The sequence below is a fragment of the Mytilus galloprovincialis genome, chromosome 4, assembly GCF_965363235.1.
Source record: "Mytilus galloprovincialis chromosome 4, xbMytGall1.hap1.1, whole genome shotgun sequence".
In the NCBI taxonomy this organism is placed as follows: Eukaryota; Metazoa; Mollusca; class Bivalvia; order Mytilida; family Mytilidae; genus Mytilus; species Mytilus galloprovincialis.
In genome coordinates, this window is record NC_134841.1 from 73,401,277 (window position 1) to 73,419,724 (window position 18,448).

Sequence of the window (18,448 nt, forward strand, 5' to 3'; positions counted from 1 at the left end):
ATTTTACCAATAGATGTAAATATATATCCTGAAAGTTGTATACATGTATGAATGAATATTTTCTAACTAATATAATATGTAACACTAATATAAAACGGTTATTACTGACATTTTAACAAATCTTTCTTTCAAATATACATCCAAATCAGTTTATATAATTTTTTTCTGTTTTGTTTTTGGATTTTTCAGTTCTTCATTGTGTTTTTTTTCCACAGTGTTTTTTAAGAGTAAATAGTGATTGTACCCTCCAAAAAAATGCATGACAAACTCAATATCACCAAAGACTTCAATTTATTATCTTTTATTATTTTGAAGTAAAATCTTTCTGCAGCAACTTTCTATCTATTTTTTATCTTTTTTTTAAGTTTAAATGTGGCAGTGATGTGTGTTAGTGGTATGGTATGATTGCCAATGATACGAAAATGAGGTTGACTTTTTTTTAATCTCAGCTTCAAATAATTTGATTGTTCCTGTGTTAATTTTCAAATTCTAACATGCGTGTATCATGGAAGTTTCAAATACTGAGGGTAGAAATTTTATCTAAATTCAAACAGAGTTCAGCTTATGAATTGATAATAGAATTATTACAGATATCATCAGAATATCTTCTGTTTTTAATACAACACGCAATGCTAAGAACATTGGAAATTTCGAACTTGGGATAAACTTAATTTTTTTAAAAGAGCACAAGCTAATGTGATGTTTGATAATACATTGTACATAAAAACTTCATTCAACCAATGTAAACTATCTCTTGTAATCATCTTTTCTCTTTCTTTTTCAGATTAAAATCAAATTTGTTAAAGAATATTACACATAAAATTGAGAATGGAAATGGGGAATGTGTCAAAGAGACAACAACCCAGCCATAGAGCAGACAACAGACGTAGGCCACCAATGGGTCTACAATGTAGCGAGAAACTCCTGCACCAAGAAGTTATGCACTGATTTTATTGGTTTTATTTTTTGAGTAAGTAAAATAAATTCATGTTCTTATATTATATTTTTAAGCATAAATTGTCCCCAAACCAACACATTAAAAAGATGAAAGGAATCACAAAAGAAACACAAAGAGAAAAGTAAATTATGGGTGAAAATATGGAAATAAAACAGACACGACAGCACTAGTTATAATACTATATAGCACCAATAAAAATACAATACACCATTAGTAATAATACTACAGTACTACATACGTTATTGATATACTTACAGGTAAATTAGTGAAAGACATAAAGGTACTTTGTAGGAATGCCACTAAATCTATGACATAGCCACTGGCATGACCTTTGGCTTCTGGTAACAACCAATCATAGCTTGCTGTAACATAAAGATTTGTTTTAATAAAACTAATACAAAGTGTATAAACACTGTTTTCTTGAATAGGTTGTAGATCTAAACCAGATTTTATGCAGTAACCAAACATCCTTCAATGTCTAAATTTTTAAAGGGTGTTGTGAATATAGGGCGAACTACGTTCCTATGTTAAAGTACTTTTGTTTGTCTACGTCAGAACATCAATGACGTCAGCATGGGTGGAAGTAATTTTATATGTTAATAAATGGTAGACTTGAACGGCTGTATATCTATATATGTCCTATTGCCACTACAAAGGGTTCTGAGGAACAGTGTGTTTCATCTCCAATTGCTGAGTGCTGTCAATGTAAAAGTGTAATAATGATGTTGCCAAAAACCTAAAATGGCACATGTCTTTAAAAAATACATTTCCTGTTTGGATGGATTTACACTAGTCATTTTTGGGGACCTTTATAGCTTGCTGTTCGGTGTTAGCCAAAGCTCCATGTTCAAGGTTGTACTTTGACCTATTATGGTTTAATTTTACAAATTGTGACTTGGATGGAGAGTTGTCTTATTGGCACTCATACCACATTTTCTTATATCAATCATAAAGGGCCATAATTCTAAAATTGATTTATGATGCATATACATTGTATGTCAAGCAAAGAATATGAGCATATTTACGAGTCATAAGGTTACTCACCAAGATCCATAAATTCATCTATTTTCAAATTCAGCTGTTTGTATATATGTTCCTCTGCATCACTTTTTGCATCCTTAAATAGTGAAAAAAAAATAAAAAAATATTTGAATATTGATAACATGATTGCAATCTTAACATCACAAGCTAATAATTGAACCTAAATTTGTACTTAATTTTATACTGTAACAAGAATGTGTCCATAGTACATGGATGCCCAAATCTCTTTCTATGTTCAATGGACTGTGATACTGCAGTCAAAACTCTAATTTGGCATTAAAATTAGAAAGGTCATATCAAAGGGAACATGTGTACTAAGCTTCAAGTTGATTGAACTTCAACTTTATCCAAAATCTTCCTTAACCAAAAACTTAAACCTGAAGCAGAACAGATGGACAAACGAACAGACCGACGAACAATTTAACGGACAAACAAACACACAGACCAGAAAACATAATGCCAATATATGGGCCATTAAAATCAACTAGATATCATTGAGATGGGAGCCATCTCTGTGGGCCCCGCTGTGAATAATGTGCATTAAAAAATTGTATCTTTACCATAGGACATGGGTTTGTCAACTGAAATCAAAGTTTTTGACCTTGACCTTTGACCTAGGAAGTTGTAAATAAATTATGACACATCCTTTGGTGTTGGTTTATAAACATGTCAAGTATAAACTTTGAAATGATAACGGTTCTCAAGATATAGAGCGGACACGATCTTTACCATAGGACATGGGGTTGTCAACTGAAACCAAAGTTTTTGACCTTGACCTTTGACCTAGGAAGTTGCACATAAATTATGACACACCCTTTGGTGTTGGTTTATATACATGTCAAGTATAAACTTTGAAATGATAACGGTTCTCAAGATATAGAGCGGACACAATCTTTACCATAGGACATGGGGTTGTCAACTGAAACCAAAGTTTTTGACCTTGAACTTTGCCCTAGGCAGTCGTTCATAAAATATGACACACCCTCTGGTGTTGGTTCATATACATGTCAAGTATAAACTTTGAAATCATAACGGTTCTCAAGATATAGAGCGGACACGATCTTCACCACAGGACACAGGGTTGTCAACTGAAACCAAAGTTTTTTTACCTTGACCTTTGACCTAGGAAGTTGTACATACATCATGACACGCCCTCTGGTGGTGGTTAATAAACATGTAAAGTATAAAGTATGAAATCATAATGGTTCTCTAGATATGGAGCGGACACAAAGTGTTACGGACGGACGGACGGACGGATGGACGGACGGACAGACTGATCACTATAGGGGACCCGCCTTTGACGGGGCCCTAATAATTAGTACATGCTGAACACATGATTGACTGCTGGGAGTGAACTACAGCAAAAACAACCTATACAATTTACCTTCTACTTATCACATAGTTAATTATCTCCCCTTTAAGATGTCAGAGATATAATTACACGTTTCCATTCAATGCTTCATATAGCAATCTATCTTTGAATGAATGTCAATGAAATCCAAAAGACAGTTGAAAAGAAACAAAATTCATAGACAGAAGGTAGTTTGCTAGGAATATAACAGTTTTTTTTATTTTTAATCTTTAATACCTTAAATCATAAACATATATGCAATTGTATTTCCTTATTCAATGAGCTCATAGCTAATATAAATATTTTGACAACATGAGTGATTGATGAGTTGATAATTGTTTTTAATACTATTTTCAGCCCTATCTGCTACATTGTGGCAGTAAGTTTATATTAGTGGAAGAACCTGGAGTTCTCTGCGAGAGAAAAAAACTGCACTTTGACAGGAAAAAAACTGACAATCTAAGTCAATGAAGATAGGAGTCCAATGCACATGCCATGATGTGTGGTGTTCTAATTCAGAACCTCAGTGTTGTTAGACTATTGAAAAAGTGGAGTCCAATGTACCTGCCATGTGTGGTGTTCTAATTGACAACCTCAGTGTCGTTAGACTATTGATACAGTGGTGTTCTAATTGACAACTTCAGTGTTGTTAGACTATTGATACAGTGGTGTCCAATGTACCTGTCATGTGTGGTGTTCTAATTCATGACCTCAGTTTTGACAGGTTATTGATACAGTGGATGAACTACTAAGACCACTCAGCTACTAAGACCCTCTTATTCCTATGATGTACTAACCTTAAACATAGTTGTACCATGTAATCTGGCCATATGAACACTGTCATTTTGAGCACTGTAATGAAACATTACACATGTGTACTTAAAAACTTTATAAAAAGGAGAGGAATTGGTATAAGTACCTTGTCAATTGTTTTCCAATCCATGTATTGTATTTATGTACCTATTTATTTATCTGTTTCTGAATAAAATATTGTTTACACTAAATCAAATGTATTTATATACATATATATTATTAGGGCTAATATCCCATGTTAAGGTTACCAATTAAATGTCATAAATAACAGGGATATTTCACTAGTGTAATATAAATATAAAGAAGTGTATGTGTGAAGAGAGAGTGACATGGATATTTTAATATTTCAAATAAATGCTAAAAGTAAATGTAACAAGTGAAACTGTCAGCTACTGCTCAATGATGATACCCCCGCCCAAATATTTCAGAAAACTGGAAGTTGTTGAGTAATGAATCTAAAAGCACATCACACGGTATATCTGACTTAAAACCTGAAATCAAATTTCAGAAATGCTTGTATTGTAGTTCCTGAGAAAAATGTGACCAAAATTTTCAAGTTTGGCTATCATGTGTTAAATGATACAAATGTTCCGCAAACAGGAAGTTGAGGGATGAATCTGAAAGCACATCTTACAAGTATAACTTACTTATGTTAACCCTGAAACCAAATTTCGGAAATCCTCATGAAGTAGTTCCTAAGAAAGATGCGACCGAAAAATATTCATTGGACAGAGATACAGACTGACAAAGGTAAAACCATATATCCCCAAATTTTTTAAAGCGGGGATATAATAAATATTGTGTCTCATAAAAAACTCCCAAAATTCTTTAATATGTAGCATGTTCACATACAACAAAGACTTACCCAGTTATACTGGAAATATATTCTTCTAAATATAAACATGATTTCTCTAAGTAGTTCATGTTTATTGAAATCTGTATTAACTAAAATAAAATTAAAATAATAAAAATTATGAACTATTTTGTTTCTGTAAGGATATCTTTACATATCAACTATCATTTTTGGAGAACTTCAAAGTAAAAGTCAAGTTTTTCAATAATACCATTACATAGAGATTTGCTACTTCCTGATAATAGAAATCCAAATTACTAGCAGTAACGATAGAAAACAGATTTTGGTACAAGACACATGGACAGATAAATGAAAACGAGTATGGTATACCTTTCCTTTAGAGCAATAAAAATGTGGTATGTTAAGATAAAAATATTGTTAAACATGTATAAAGACTGAGAATCTGTTCAAAGTGTTTAAACCGTTAAGGAATATACATTCTGCCCTGAGATATGATAATAAAAAACTATGAAAACAGTAGTTTTGTTATTATCATTACAATATAATACAGGAAACTTTTTGAATAGATATTGAATATTTTGTTTATAGAAAACCCAACTCATATCTTAGGTCAGCCTGCTTAACTAAAACTTCACCATATCCAGTGATAGTAATCTAAAAATTGGTTACCTATTCAAAAGTGCAATTTTAATATATCTCATAATTTTGTTCAAACAACCATAGTTTTATGTCCCAAATTAGGTAAGGCCCTAAAAGGACTGTTCCAGAAAATACTATGTCCCCCCCCCCCCCCCCCGAGGGAAAGCATTTTTATTTAATATCATGTGGGTAGTTGTATCTGAAATACCAAAATGCAAATGGACAGTTTTTTTATTTTTTTTTTAATTTCTGTGGGTGGTAGGGGTAAAAAAAAAAGTGCCATTCCTGAAGGGGACATAGTATTTTCTGGAACAGCCCATATTTCTGAGAACTATACATGTTAAAAAGGCACAGCAATAATTAATAGCATCTGAAGGATAAAACTTACCTGTAACAATGTAAGACTAGGTTTTTTTATAAGAGAAGACAAACAGCTCCCAAGTGTTCGAGTCAACAGCAAATTAGTTGATTTTCTTATCATATCATCTATTTCTGTGTGACTGCAATGATATAAATAAACAGTCACAAGCACAAGAATATAAGTGTGTTCACACTCATACCACATGGTCTTATATCTATTTATATTTGAAAATGAAAATACAGAGTTTATATATATATATAGATTCTACCACTGCATCAAGTGTGATACGAAATGGATAAATCGAGTAAGAATTAAAGAAAGGTTATTTTTAATTATTCATTATTGAATCAAAAACCTCGTTATTAATTATTTATTGGTTTTATGGCTTACACATCTGTCACATAATGTGTTTGCTGCTCCATAATTTATCAACTGCATGAAATGTACCTATATAAATTCATGTCTTGTATTTTATTATTTTTATGTATATTGTGGATTCATTATTATTCGTTGGATACCAATTTTCGTGGATTTCGTGGGTACCGGGAAACCACGAATTTAAATATTCAACGAATTGCAAATTTTCTAAAGGAATATATGCATACTTTGTCAAAACTACGAAATTAAACATCCACGAATATGCAAGTTTTCCTCCAACCACGAAAATTGGTACCCATGAAAATAAATGAATCCACAGTAATGTAATGTGTTATTTTGTTAATTTTCATGGATGTTTTCAATGGCATTGTGGTTGCAACAGTGCATTTTTTCAATGAACATGAAACGTAAATGTTGACTTTATATTTATTATCATGATTTATTTACTTACCTTAAATGCAGATCTGCTGAGTATTTTAAACATGCATTGATATATGCTTTGACTTGATTGTAAACATCAGGGACAAATTGAGAGAATGGAAATCTCTTTGGAAAAGATTCCTGAAAAATAAACAAAACAATTTATACATTATAAATGTAATTTTCTTAGATAAAACAAGGTTTTATAAAAGTATGTTTTGACATTTGAATATATATTATCTCATCCTAATGCCTATAGACCTACATGTATCAATTTAAGAGTAAAATGTGTACTATGTTTATTAGAAAATTGAATTGTAAAAGGAAGAGGCAGCTATTCAACAAAAAATAATCAAAACTTAACATTTGCCAATCACTTTGCCTAGCATAACCACAAATGTTTCATCTAAAACAGATGACAGAAATAATCTTTAAATACAAAATCTGTAATTCAAACCATTATGACATAAAACAGATAAAAACAAAAGAATAATTTACAAATATGATATGAAAGCAACAGACAGGCAGTGTTGTTTTAAGCAATGTTTACACCTGTAAACAAGTTTTTTAGAAGAAAAATAATCAACCTATTCTTTCTTTCAGAAAAAAGAAATAAAGCAGGAACAAATTTTTAAAAAATCTGACAAAAAATGATATTTGATTTCAACATGCATACCGAAATGAATATTTAGGTAGATGATAAATGGTTCATTCAAAAAATAGTCAGAGAAAGTAAAGTTGATAAATAATTTAAAGCTTTTAAAATGTCATTCCTTTGAAAAATTGTTTTTTTTATTTAAAGCTTTAAAATACATACCTCCAGTTTGATGAACTACATAAAATTTTCACATAAGATTTTTTTACTTAAAACTCCTGTGTGTTACAAAGCGGTATTGATGCATTCATAGTTAATGGGAATTATCAGAAGGAATATATACACATGTGAAACATGGGATTTGTATATGATGCAAATAAAAGGACATTTCATGTATTTACTCACAAGAGCTGCAACCTGTTTTACATGTTAATTATTATCTTAGTATAGGTTTATTGCAGATATATATATGAGGAGTTTTGTCCTGAGTAGAATATAAAATTGTAACAGCTTACAAGTGTACTTTATATTTCAAGAGAGCAAATATTCACCAACATACATGTAAATGTGAACTTAACAATTTGTTGTTGTATTGATATCTTAATGACATTTACTACTTTTCTCCTTCATCCATACAATATTGCATATTCTGATGAAAGGGCAGTTTGGGAATTCTTTCACTTTTTTAAGTAGTGAAGTTCTATTTTATAAAAAAAAATTAATCTATGCAAAAATACCAAGTTTTATACAAAGCTATGGTAGACATCTGATCTAAACATATTTTATTGTTTACATGCTACTGAGTGATTTAAGAAATGAGAAAACAGAAAATCTAAATTATTTAAAATATGGAAAAATTACACAATGTAATTGAGTTTAGTAACGGAGATGTTTAGGATTTTACTACCACAAATTACTGGAAAAACATGGTGCATAAGTCCAATTATTCAAAGCTGCTGTGACCTTGACCATCTAACTTATCTTCAAATAAAATTTCTCCTGAATTGAATAATGTCCTTGTGTATAGTATATTTGAAATTTTCTGTTCTCTCATATGGGAAACAGCACTAATTAATTACTATTGAACATAAGTTGTAAGAATATTGGGTAAATATTAACACTGCGAAAGACCTTATATTTTTTGGATATCAATTATCTTGAATTTCAATATAAAACAAATTGCATATCTTCCATGGATTTGTTACATGTGATAAACAAATGATATATATTTAAGTGAGTACAACACAGTTTCTGAAAAAGCTTTCCATTTGGAATACTAAAGAGTCCAGGAAGACAAATTAATAAACAATTTAGAAGCATCATTAATAACATAAGGGCCTAAGTTTATACCCAAAACAGTCTCAGACTTCTTTTGACAAGAGGGAAGTCTCAAAACCTAAGTTTAAAAATAATCAATATCCACAAATAAAAGAACTTCCACAGAATGTGTATGAATTATGAAATTGTTTGTATGATAATCAGTTCACAACATTAATACAGAGAAAACATTCATATAAATTTACAATATTATTTACGACCCACTTTGTACTCACACCATTTTGACTTATACTCAATCGTAAAGATAACTATAATCAAAAGGACTTGTGTATTTTAAATATTATGATGATATTTTTTGTCTAAGGATTATGGTACACTTTTTAATATTTTATTGGGAAAATAGTTAAAGATTAAATATTTTCTGGTGGGTTTTGATAAAGGTTAAAACAGTGTTATAATTAAAAGTGTTGACTTGATGAAAACACAAAGCTTATTTCTGAGAATAAATAAGTATATTCATTAATTTACACTAACAAAACTTTTTTTATATATGAATTGTACAGAAGGCACTTTAATTTGTCAAAGTAGGGGAGATAACTAAAACACATCTTATTCATGAATATTTTAAGTAGACCGGTTTACAGATATAGAATTTAAATAATACTCAACTGGGCACTTGCATAATATCAGAACTTCAAAAATAGTTTGAAGGAATTTTTCCTGACAATGTCTCAGAATTTTAAATATTTCCTTTTAATTAATATTACAAAAATGTTGACTGTTCTATAAACTGATGCCAGTAATTTTGTTATTAAATCAATAAATCATTATTTGCAAAATGCAAATAAAAGCAGTTGATATCTGACAATATTAATTTGTCTACCTTGAAAAGAAACTTGACTATCATTTAAAATTTTCACACAAGATGTCTTTTGAGGTAAGGCTTGTTATTTTGTTCCTATTTTTCAATGGAATTACTAAACGTGCATACCTAATTTTCCGTCTAATAACTCATTAAATTACAGAATAATAAATAACAAAATATAAGAAAACATAACACAGTACCCTTTAAAAATACTAACCCTTTCCAAGTTTTCATCCTGGATCGGAAACTGTGTGACTATTGCTGTATATTCCTCTATGCTTTCAACATAGATAGGTGTATAATTATCTTCACTGAAGATTTCATTAAAAATGTCTACCCACTGTCGTGTCAGTACGTCATTATACTGGTCCCTGGAATCAAAATATTTGATTATACTGTTGATACATCAAAGCAAATTCTATAAGTTTTTTAAAAATATTGATATCATAATATCTATTCAGAAATGTTTGTGTGTATTTATTATAATGCCTTTGTTGAACAATGACCAATAAGAATGTGTTCATAGTACACGGATGCCCCATCCACACTACAATTTTTTATGTTCAGTGGACTGTGAAAATGGGTAAAATCTCTAATTTGGCATTAAAATTTAAAAGATCATATCATAGGGAACATGTGTACTAAGTTTCAAGTTGATTGGACTGCAACTTCATCAAAAACTACCTCGACCAAAAACTTTAACCTGAGGCAGGACAGAGGGACGGACCATGGACACACAGACCAGAAACATAATGCCCATAAATGGGGCATAAAAAAGAGAGATTAATTATTGCGATTTCAGGAAATTGTGAATACGATTTATCAAATGGAGTTTTATTCTTGTAAAAATAATACATTACACTGTTTGCAAAATAAAGATCAAGAATTTTTTTTAGTGTTTTTATTCTTAGTAGGATGAATGGATGGATTTGTATTCATTTTCAAGTGGCAAATACTACATGCATCTCAGGATGAGAACAAGTTGATGTGATATGAATATAAATATGAACACTCTTTTCATAAACATAACTAAACAGGCAAGCTCTTATATGGAATTCTAATGTGCAAGGTCCTCAGGAAGATGTGTAATACTATCATGACACATTATTCCGTTGATGTAATAGTGTCATAAGTGCAGTGAGTGATTGCAAATCCATCCAGAACTCAGTATGTTCATACAGCTACATAAATGTGATGACAAAGGAAACAATATACTAAAATGTCTACAAATTATGATGCCTAAAAGAACATGCACCATACATGATATTTAAATGTTAACAACACAAACCATGTTTGAATTCAAAGACTTTCTTACAGATAAGACTAAAATCCAGAAGAAGTTCGAACAAAATATTTCACAGAATACTGAAAACAAGAAATTCATCAAGGTTTTTTTTTCTTGTGCTAACATCACTCGTCACAAGGAATTAACCTAACCAATGCTAATGATTAATTATATCAGTGATTATTTTTATAAAAAATAAAATTTAAAAAAAATATGTTGGTTTTTTTTTTTTCATACTTCATTTAGACTAATTATAAATATTCATATTTACCTCATTTCAAGGAGCAGCTCCAGCACATGACCAACACTAAAACCATAGCCCTGAAATTAAAATAATCCTTATAACCAAAGATTGATCCATACTTTAGACCAATTGTTAAAATGAGAAAACAGAAAATTCAAAATATCTTTAATAATAGTTATTTAATCAAGTGCTTGTTTTCACTTAATAGTAAAGACTGCATCCATTTTGAGGTGGGATCTAAAAATAAACTTTGCATTAAAAGGCAATACTATGAATAGGTTCCAGTACAACTATGGATAAAGGAGGATAACTCAAGTTTTAAATATTACTTAGAACAGATACTAAGATTCATAATGCACAATTTAAGTATGTTTATACAATGTAACTTGAGTATCAGACTATCAGAGTATATATTTCATTGATAAATTATGTTCAATGATAGGAGGTATATAATATTATGCTTAATACACTATGTTTTGTTTATGATAAAGTCTGGAAAATTGAAAACTACCGAGCCAGCCATGTAAGAGTTTTGATCACATAAATGCATCCCTGCCCCAAAAATCAAATTCATCAATATATTACACATACTACATCAAATATTAAAGATATCTTACCCTTAAAGTGTGACAAAACAAAATAATTAAGTTCTTGACATCCAACAGCATACTGGTATCTTTACATTGTACCTGTAATGACCCATATCAACAATAAATATGTAAATAAAAACAGTGAAACAGACATAACTATTTGAATCATACAAATTAACATTTGTAACCTTTTATAAGGTGAATTCCTCACTAGCAAATTATGTATGGATTAGGTAAAAATGTTTGCTGTGTAGTATATACCTATCTATTTTATCTCTAAACTTTAAGCAGCTTTGTAATTTTTTACACAATACTTCCTCTTTTTTCTTCAATTGTGTGTAACATGCTTGAAAACATTATTTCTTTTTTCTATTTTATCTTATTTTAGTGTTGGGAAACAGATCCTCCATGGTAAAAATTAGTTGACTAAGTTAAATTATAGTTTCTGACTTATTGACAGTTGCTTCTCAATCAGCATATGCAGGATGAGAGCTATAAATATGTGTCACTGTGAGTGCCCCCTTTTTTTTAGCAGCAATCTATTTTGGAAATATTGAGACTTTGCAGATGAATTCATAAATGAGAACATCTATGTAAACATGTTTGCAAGAATTAAATTCATTTTACTTTTCCTACTATTGAAAAACACGTAAATAGCTCAACCTTAAAATTTGTTGATTTCCAGTAATTAATTTGGTATGCTATTTTCAAGCTAAAATATTTATTATACATACTGTGTTTGTTCGTAGAGATGCTGCTAGTTTTGACACTGCCATTTCCCACAGTTCATCAATGTATGCCCGGTTAACAAGTCCTTGGGTTGTATTTAAAATATGATCTTCAACAACGAAAAAACTATAATGAAAGAAATCTATTTCAAATACATACATGTACACATATGAATATTAACTGACAAACCTTCATATTCAAAATTCTTTTCTTTAAACAAACACTATTTTCTGATTGATTTATTTACAATTTACCAAGTTTAACTAACTACTCAAGTTTTTTGGATAAACAACAAAATCAAGGCAAATGCATAATCCTCTTATATAAAATATTTTATTGCTCCGACATACAAATTATATTTTTTAAAGTGTTCTATGTTATATTTCAAAATCAAGAAAAAAATACACTGAATGCATACCTGCCAACTTTTGAAAATGCCCATGGGGGTTTTAGCGCGCGACAACAATTTCAAAGTTTAAAATTCTTTGCGACGACTATTTTGCACGTGCTGTTTTGTAGTCTAGAAAAAGTGTCATATTTGTAAGATGAGCTTACATCCCTTTTTTTTAAGTTTATTTGCATGATTCTAGTTATTATATCAGCAGAAAATATGAACATGTAGCTGTAAGACCAGGAATGATTTTCATGTGTAAGGATACTAAATAGTTGTTGACTTTTCCAATTAAAAATTATACACAAAGAAGGACCTTTATCATGTTGGGAACAACACATAGGGATCCCCCCTCAATTTTAGGACATTAAAAACCACTGTTTAAGTACAAATGAGCACACATTCATATTATTTGAAGAAACTTTTCCCACATGTCCAAGAATTTTGATATGTTCTTGGCCTTATATCTTCTTTATTATTCAAAATAATAGAACTCTTCATTTAGAAAAGCTGTTCCAAATATAATGTTAGAATTTCCCATTTTTAAGTTAATAAATCTACATTTTTCTATTTTATTTTTTTACAAGAGTGACCCCTTGACTAAGGGTAGTCCCTCATTTAAGGGATTCCTTATGTTAATGTGGGTGGGGTCCATGTGAAAAATAATGAATAGTACATTATACTTTAAATGATTGAATACATAAATAAAATTATGTTACAGCAAGTGTACATGTAATGTCAATAAATTAGTGAATAAACTACTATTTATTATATTCATGCATGATTGAAGTTTGTCAATCAGCCATGCTTTTATTCTTATTCTGTGTAAGAACCTCCTTGCAGTTGAAAAATCATTTGCCATTCACGTTTTTTCAATTCTGACCAACAAACACAGGAATACAACACAAGTTCAATATCTAGCATGTTAAAACAATCTTGAGAGAAAACGTTTTTGATTGGCTGATTAATTTGATCATGAGAAACACACAATTTGATTGGCTGAACACAATTTTCCTCCATTGTACACAGTTCAAAATCGGGAACAACAATATTTTTCGTGTAGATTTTCACCAAATCGTGTTTTAGAGGGTTTTTCAGGAACACGATCGTGCAATCGTGACAAAGGGTCAAAATCGTGTAGTACACGCCTAAATCGTGAAAGTTGGCAGGTATGTGAATGATGGACAAAATAAATCCATAATGACCATTCTAAAGGTATATTTTCACCCTAAATTTATAGAGTGCAGTTATCAGGATAGAACGTACAGGGGCCATGGTGCTATATTCTTTTGATAAAAAACGGTGCTATATTAATTTCCATGTTTCTATTTGAAAATTCTGGGGATAACACTGATACTTATCATAGTTTTTTGACAATGGTATAATCCTGATGTTATTTGAGTAATGGGCACAAGATACAGAATTTTTATTGCACATATACAGGGGTGTGGAAATATTTGCTGTGGGCACTTGTCCCTAGGCAAGTAAAACTGTAAAGTTCACTTGTCCGGAAAAAAAAGTTACTTGCCCTGATGGTCCCAATAAATATTAAAGTATTTCATTGTAGTTAATATATGATTCTTAGTACTGTTACAACTGCATCACAAACAAGTGAAATCCATTTGTTTATTATGTGTAAAAATTTAGTAAAGTAGGTCAACATCTATGGGACAAAAACCTTCATGACCTTACAGCAAACCAACCAATGAAATAACATGTAAAGGTAATTTTTGCAGCAGTTTTGGAATAAAAATTGTAGCCAGTAGGTACATATAATGATATACAAGTTTAGAGGACAGTGAGTGAAGAAATGGAAATTAAATAATGGATAAACTATTGACTTTTTTGTTGTTTCTCTCAACTGATCAACACACTTGGTTTTTTTATTTTGTTTTTTTTTATAATTGTATTGATGGGCAATTAAACCGTCCCTTCCATTTACCACTCTGACAACAAATAATGTTGACCTTTGATCTATAAATATAAAGACAAAAAAAATATTTATTTTCCGAATTTCCATCCTAGATAGCCAGGTGCAATCTGATATTCACGATGTCTGAAATTCTCGCTTCCGTATTTTTTTTTAATACTCCTTATCCTCCATTTGCGTTTTAGGGTTTTTACTCGACTCATTACTCTTTTTGTCTTGCTTGCCTAGTGTTTTATAAAGTATTTATCAATCTGAATCTCGATACAAAATCATATAAAATGACACTTCCGGTACATGATGGATAAAACCTAATCGACCATCCCGTGTTAACGGACATAACCAATGCAATGTTACACAACTCGGGTTCGCATACTTATTTTTATTTATTTTGTTAATCTATCTATTTTCGGTATTATGTAATATTTATCGTCATGAACCATTGGTTTCTTTTACATAAATTGAACATCTTTATATATTTTGAACATGTTGAAATTAGTTCTATATTTCTGTTGGAATTGAACTTTGTCTTTTATATTATTTTACTTGTCCACGGGCAACCCAGACAAAAATAATTACTTGTCCGGTTGTTCAAATGTACGAGTCGGGCGAGTCGGGCATAGCATTTCCACACCCCTGATATATCCTAGTACATAAATTAGATATGATGTATAAAGGCACTTTTGATTGGATGAGGTCTGTAAATATGACAAGCACAAACATCTATTTTTTTTACTCCATGTCACCAGTAAAACTAACCATCAAATCACAGATTGACAGTGGCAACTATCTAAACACATAACTGTTATTCTTTAAGTGTACTTACCCAACAATATCATGAAAATATCTTTTAAAACTATCTAAAGACTCATGCTGAAAAGACAAGAAAAAAGAATAAGAGATTGCAAATATTTGTTTGAGAATCTGATACATTATACAAATGCCTCTGATTTACAAAAACATTCTTATCAATAGGGAAAAGAGTTCCACTTAGTAACCTCAGTATCAGTACATTTTATCTATTGATTAATAATTACATGTAAGATTTATGGTTCAAGTTTACTCCTGTTTTTATTTTAGACATAAGAACAATGACTTCTTGGTAGCATGATCAACTAAAGGTCAATTAAAATCTAACAACAAAGAAAATACAAGCACACATAATTTCATTCTATAGTACTCACAAATTTTATGTCACAATTCAGTGAAGAGATTCGTTTGAATATCAAGTCATGGATAATATTTTAGGACATAAATAAAACTTTTAACACTATGTACATTGCTTGTAATACAAACAATTTCTCACATATTGATAAGAGAAAGAAACTCTAAATGCAATAATAAATATGCTTGTAAATTCTTAATGCCAAAAGAAAGATACTGTCTTCACGTAAACATTTTGTAGCCATACAGTATCTTCACGTAAACATTTTGTAGCCATACAGTATCTTCACGTAAACATTTTGTAGCCAAAGGCCAGACACTGTTCCAGTGGCAAGTAGTAGAAATTCTTACAGCCATGATAGAAATCAGCAAGCCTTGATGGATGGGCCTTATGCAAAGCTTAATGACTGAAGTTTACATTAGAAATGATAAGCAGCTTATGTTCACATTTCAGGTGTAAACCTGCAGAATATTCAACAGATTGCCATGATAATATGCAGCTTGATAAAAAAGACATATGAATAAGATTTTATGCATATTTTTTTGCCATATAATACTATTTCATAATAAGAGTGCACATGCTGAACTGTCTCACCTGCTTTAATTATAATTAGGGATGGCAAACAATCTGAAATTTAATACTCAGATACTCGGTCATGATGCTTGAGTACTCGCCAGTACTCGATGAATCTTTAACGTCTATTGAAAAGTTTAGATTGTAGGCGGGATGCAGTGCTTTTGTCATTACCTTTCATAAACATATTAACGAAAGACAAACTTACTACAAACAAAGCTTGCTCCTCTAGGTTTTTTTTAATGTCAATTAAACAATGAATTACTGTCCGCTGTTTCTACAAATAACCTATCATAATAACAATTATTGTTTGCCTACGTGTTCATGAACCTAATTCCAATTAAATCAAAAGTATTTGCATACAAAGTCCGACAAAGTATACAATATGTATCATCTGTTCCTGTTGAGTTGGTATTTTCTATACTACGACTTGTCTGTTAATTTGTCAACAAAAATATTAGACTTCAATTTACTTTTCGTGTTGCTCAGTCTTACTTTATCTGTGTTTTGTTTTTCTGCACTATTGCCCAGGACTCCCTGTAACACCCTAATTTCCACCTCTTTTCACTGACCCATGAAATAAAGTTGAGGCTATATTAGTGTTGGGATGGACTTAGTGGAAATAGTGAAATGTAAACTCTGAAAAAGTATACCACCTTATAGTGCTCATCTGATGTCATGCCAATACAACGCTTTAACACAGGCATTTTCCTGTTAACACAGGGAATTATATAGACAAGAGTCAGTCACTGTACATGTTAAATACATATATTGTCATAGAATCATACATAATAAGAAACAAAAGTTGTGGATTAAAATGTTATGTAGATAATCAATAGAGAATGACTTTAATAAAATGCTTGAGTTGTGATATATACAAATGAATTAAAACAAGACAGAAAATATAATGCTTATATTTGTTTTCCTGTAATTTGAATCTCACTTCTGTTTGCTGCTGGCCTGAAGTATGATCTTTTATTGACATGACCTGAAACATGAGTTTTCCCATTATCCAATTCCTTATAATAATAGTTTTGGCTTAATCTATTTCAAATAAAAATATTCACTTTTTTTTAACATCTAAAGCAGTAAAAGGATGATTTTCGTATAAAATTGTAAACAAAAACCACTCTAGTACCACTGTTCAAAAGTATGTGCATTTTCTCTCGTATATAGTAATTTGCCTATCTTGTACAAAGTTTTTTTTTATTGTAATATATGAAGCAATTTCTTATTGATTACAAAGCACCTTTATGACTCACAACTGATATTTTATGTTGTTTAAAAATTTACTTTTGACAGATAGGAATTCTTTGCATCCATTATGCAGACAACAAAAATGCAATTATGGGGAACTAATTTGGAAATTTTACTTATCAGCAAATCAGACTGTTGTGATGCCTGCTTCAGCTGCCAAACAATATTTAATCTTACCATATTTGACGGAGGTTGTAATGACAGTCTAGCTTGTTTCCATCTCTGTTTTCTATAATATGTTTCAAATCTTTCTCGATCTCCCTAAAAAAAATATTAAAAGGTTTGATGCAAACAACAGATGTTTTTTCCACTTTGACAAATACAGACACAGATGTAAAATATTCTTGTGGAACTATTTTGAACAACATATTACTCATGAATATTTAATAAAAGAACTATTTACAGCAATCTGAAGAAGGAAGTATGAAAGGGCAGATTTCTCAGTATTTCTGTCAAGGGCATACTGGGGCATTACTCCTGAACAATAACAGCTGCAAGTTAGAACCTTAACTTGGAGTACCAATTAATCATAGCATTATCTAATTATAAAATGGATTTGACAAAAAAAACACAAGTTCTTAAAACACTATAATTTGGTTAACATCTATCTAAGGGACATCACTGCTTAATTGTAAAAACTGTAATCTGAATATCTATCTATAATACTAAAATAACGAGGTCAAATTTGTCAGCCGTCATGGGGTAAAAAAGACAAATCAAAGAATTCAACTTTATATATAGCTAATATAGGACAATGGTCTTGATTAATCAAAG

General features: G+C 30.6%; 1 protein-coding gene across 6 annotated transcripts in view; it reads right to left on the bottom strand.

Annotated features, from left to right (window-relative positions):
• The window catches only part of LOC143072902 (exocyst complex component 6B-like), a 49,514-nt gene that overhangs the window by 16,403 nt on the left and 14,663 nt on the right, over positions 1–18,448 (bottom strand). The window contains exons 8-22 of one of the 6 annotated variants that reach the window (XM_076248055.1): positions 17,852–17,935; positions 17,361–17,405; positions 15,506–15,552; positions 12,367–12,487; positions 11,660–11,731; positions 11,070–11,119; positions 9,731–9,884; positions 8,924–8,956; positions 6,807–6,916; positions 6,005–6,116; positions 5,029–5,108; positions 4,148–4,202; positions 2,003–2,075; positions 1,214–1,320; positions 8–28 (exon numbers count right to left, since the gene is read on the bottom strand). In XM_076248055.1, the coding sequence (XP_076104170.1) occupies positions 8–28; positions 1,214–1,320; positions 2,003–2,075; positions 4,148–4,202; positions 5,029–5,108; positions 6,005–6,116; positions 6,807–6,916; positions 8,924–8,956; positions 9,731–9,884; positions 11,070–11,119; positions 11,660–11,731; positions 12,367–12,487; positions 15,506–15,552; positions 17,361–17,405; positions 17,852–17,935 (1,164 nt within the window). Of the gene's footprint in view, positions 1–7; positions 29–1,213; positions 1,321–2,002; positions 2,076–4,147; positions 4,203–5,028; positions 5,109–6,004; positions 6,117–6,806; positions 6,917–7,592; positions 7,608–8,923; positions 8,957–9,730; positions 9,885–11,069; positions 11,120–11,659; positions 11,732–12,366; positions 12,488–15,505; positions 15,553–17,360; positions 17,406–17,851; positions 17,936–18,448 lie in introns of all 6 variants that reach the window. The other 5 variants (XM_076248053.1, XM_076248057.1, XM_076248054.1 and 2 more) reach the window with 5 other exon arrangements.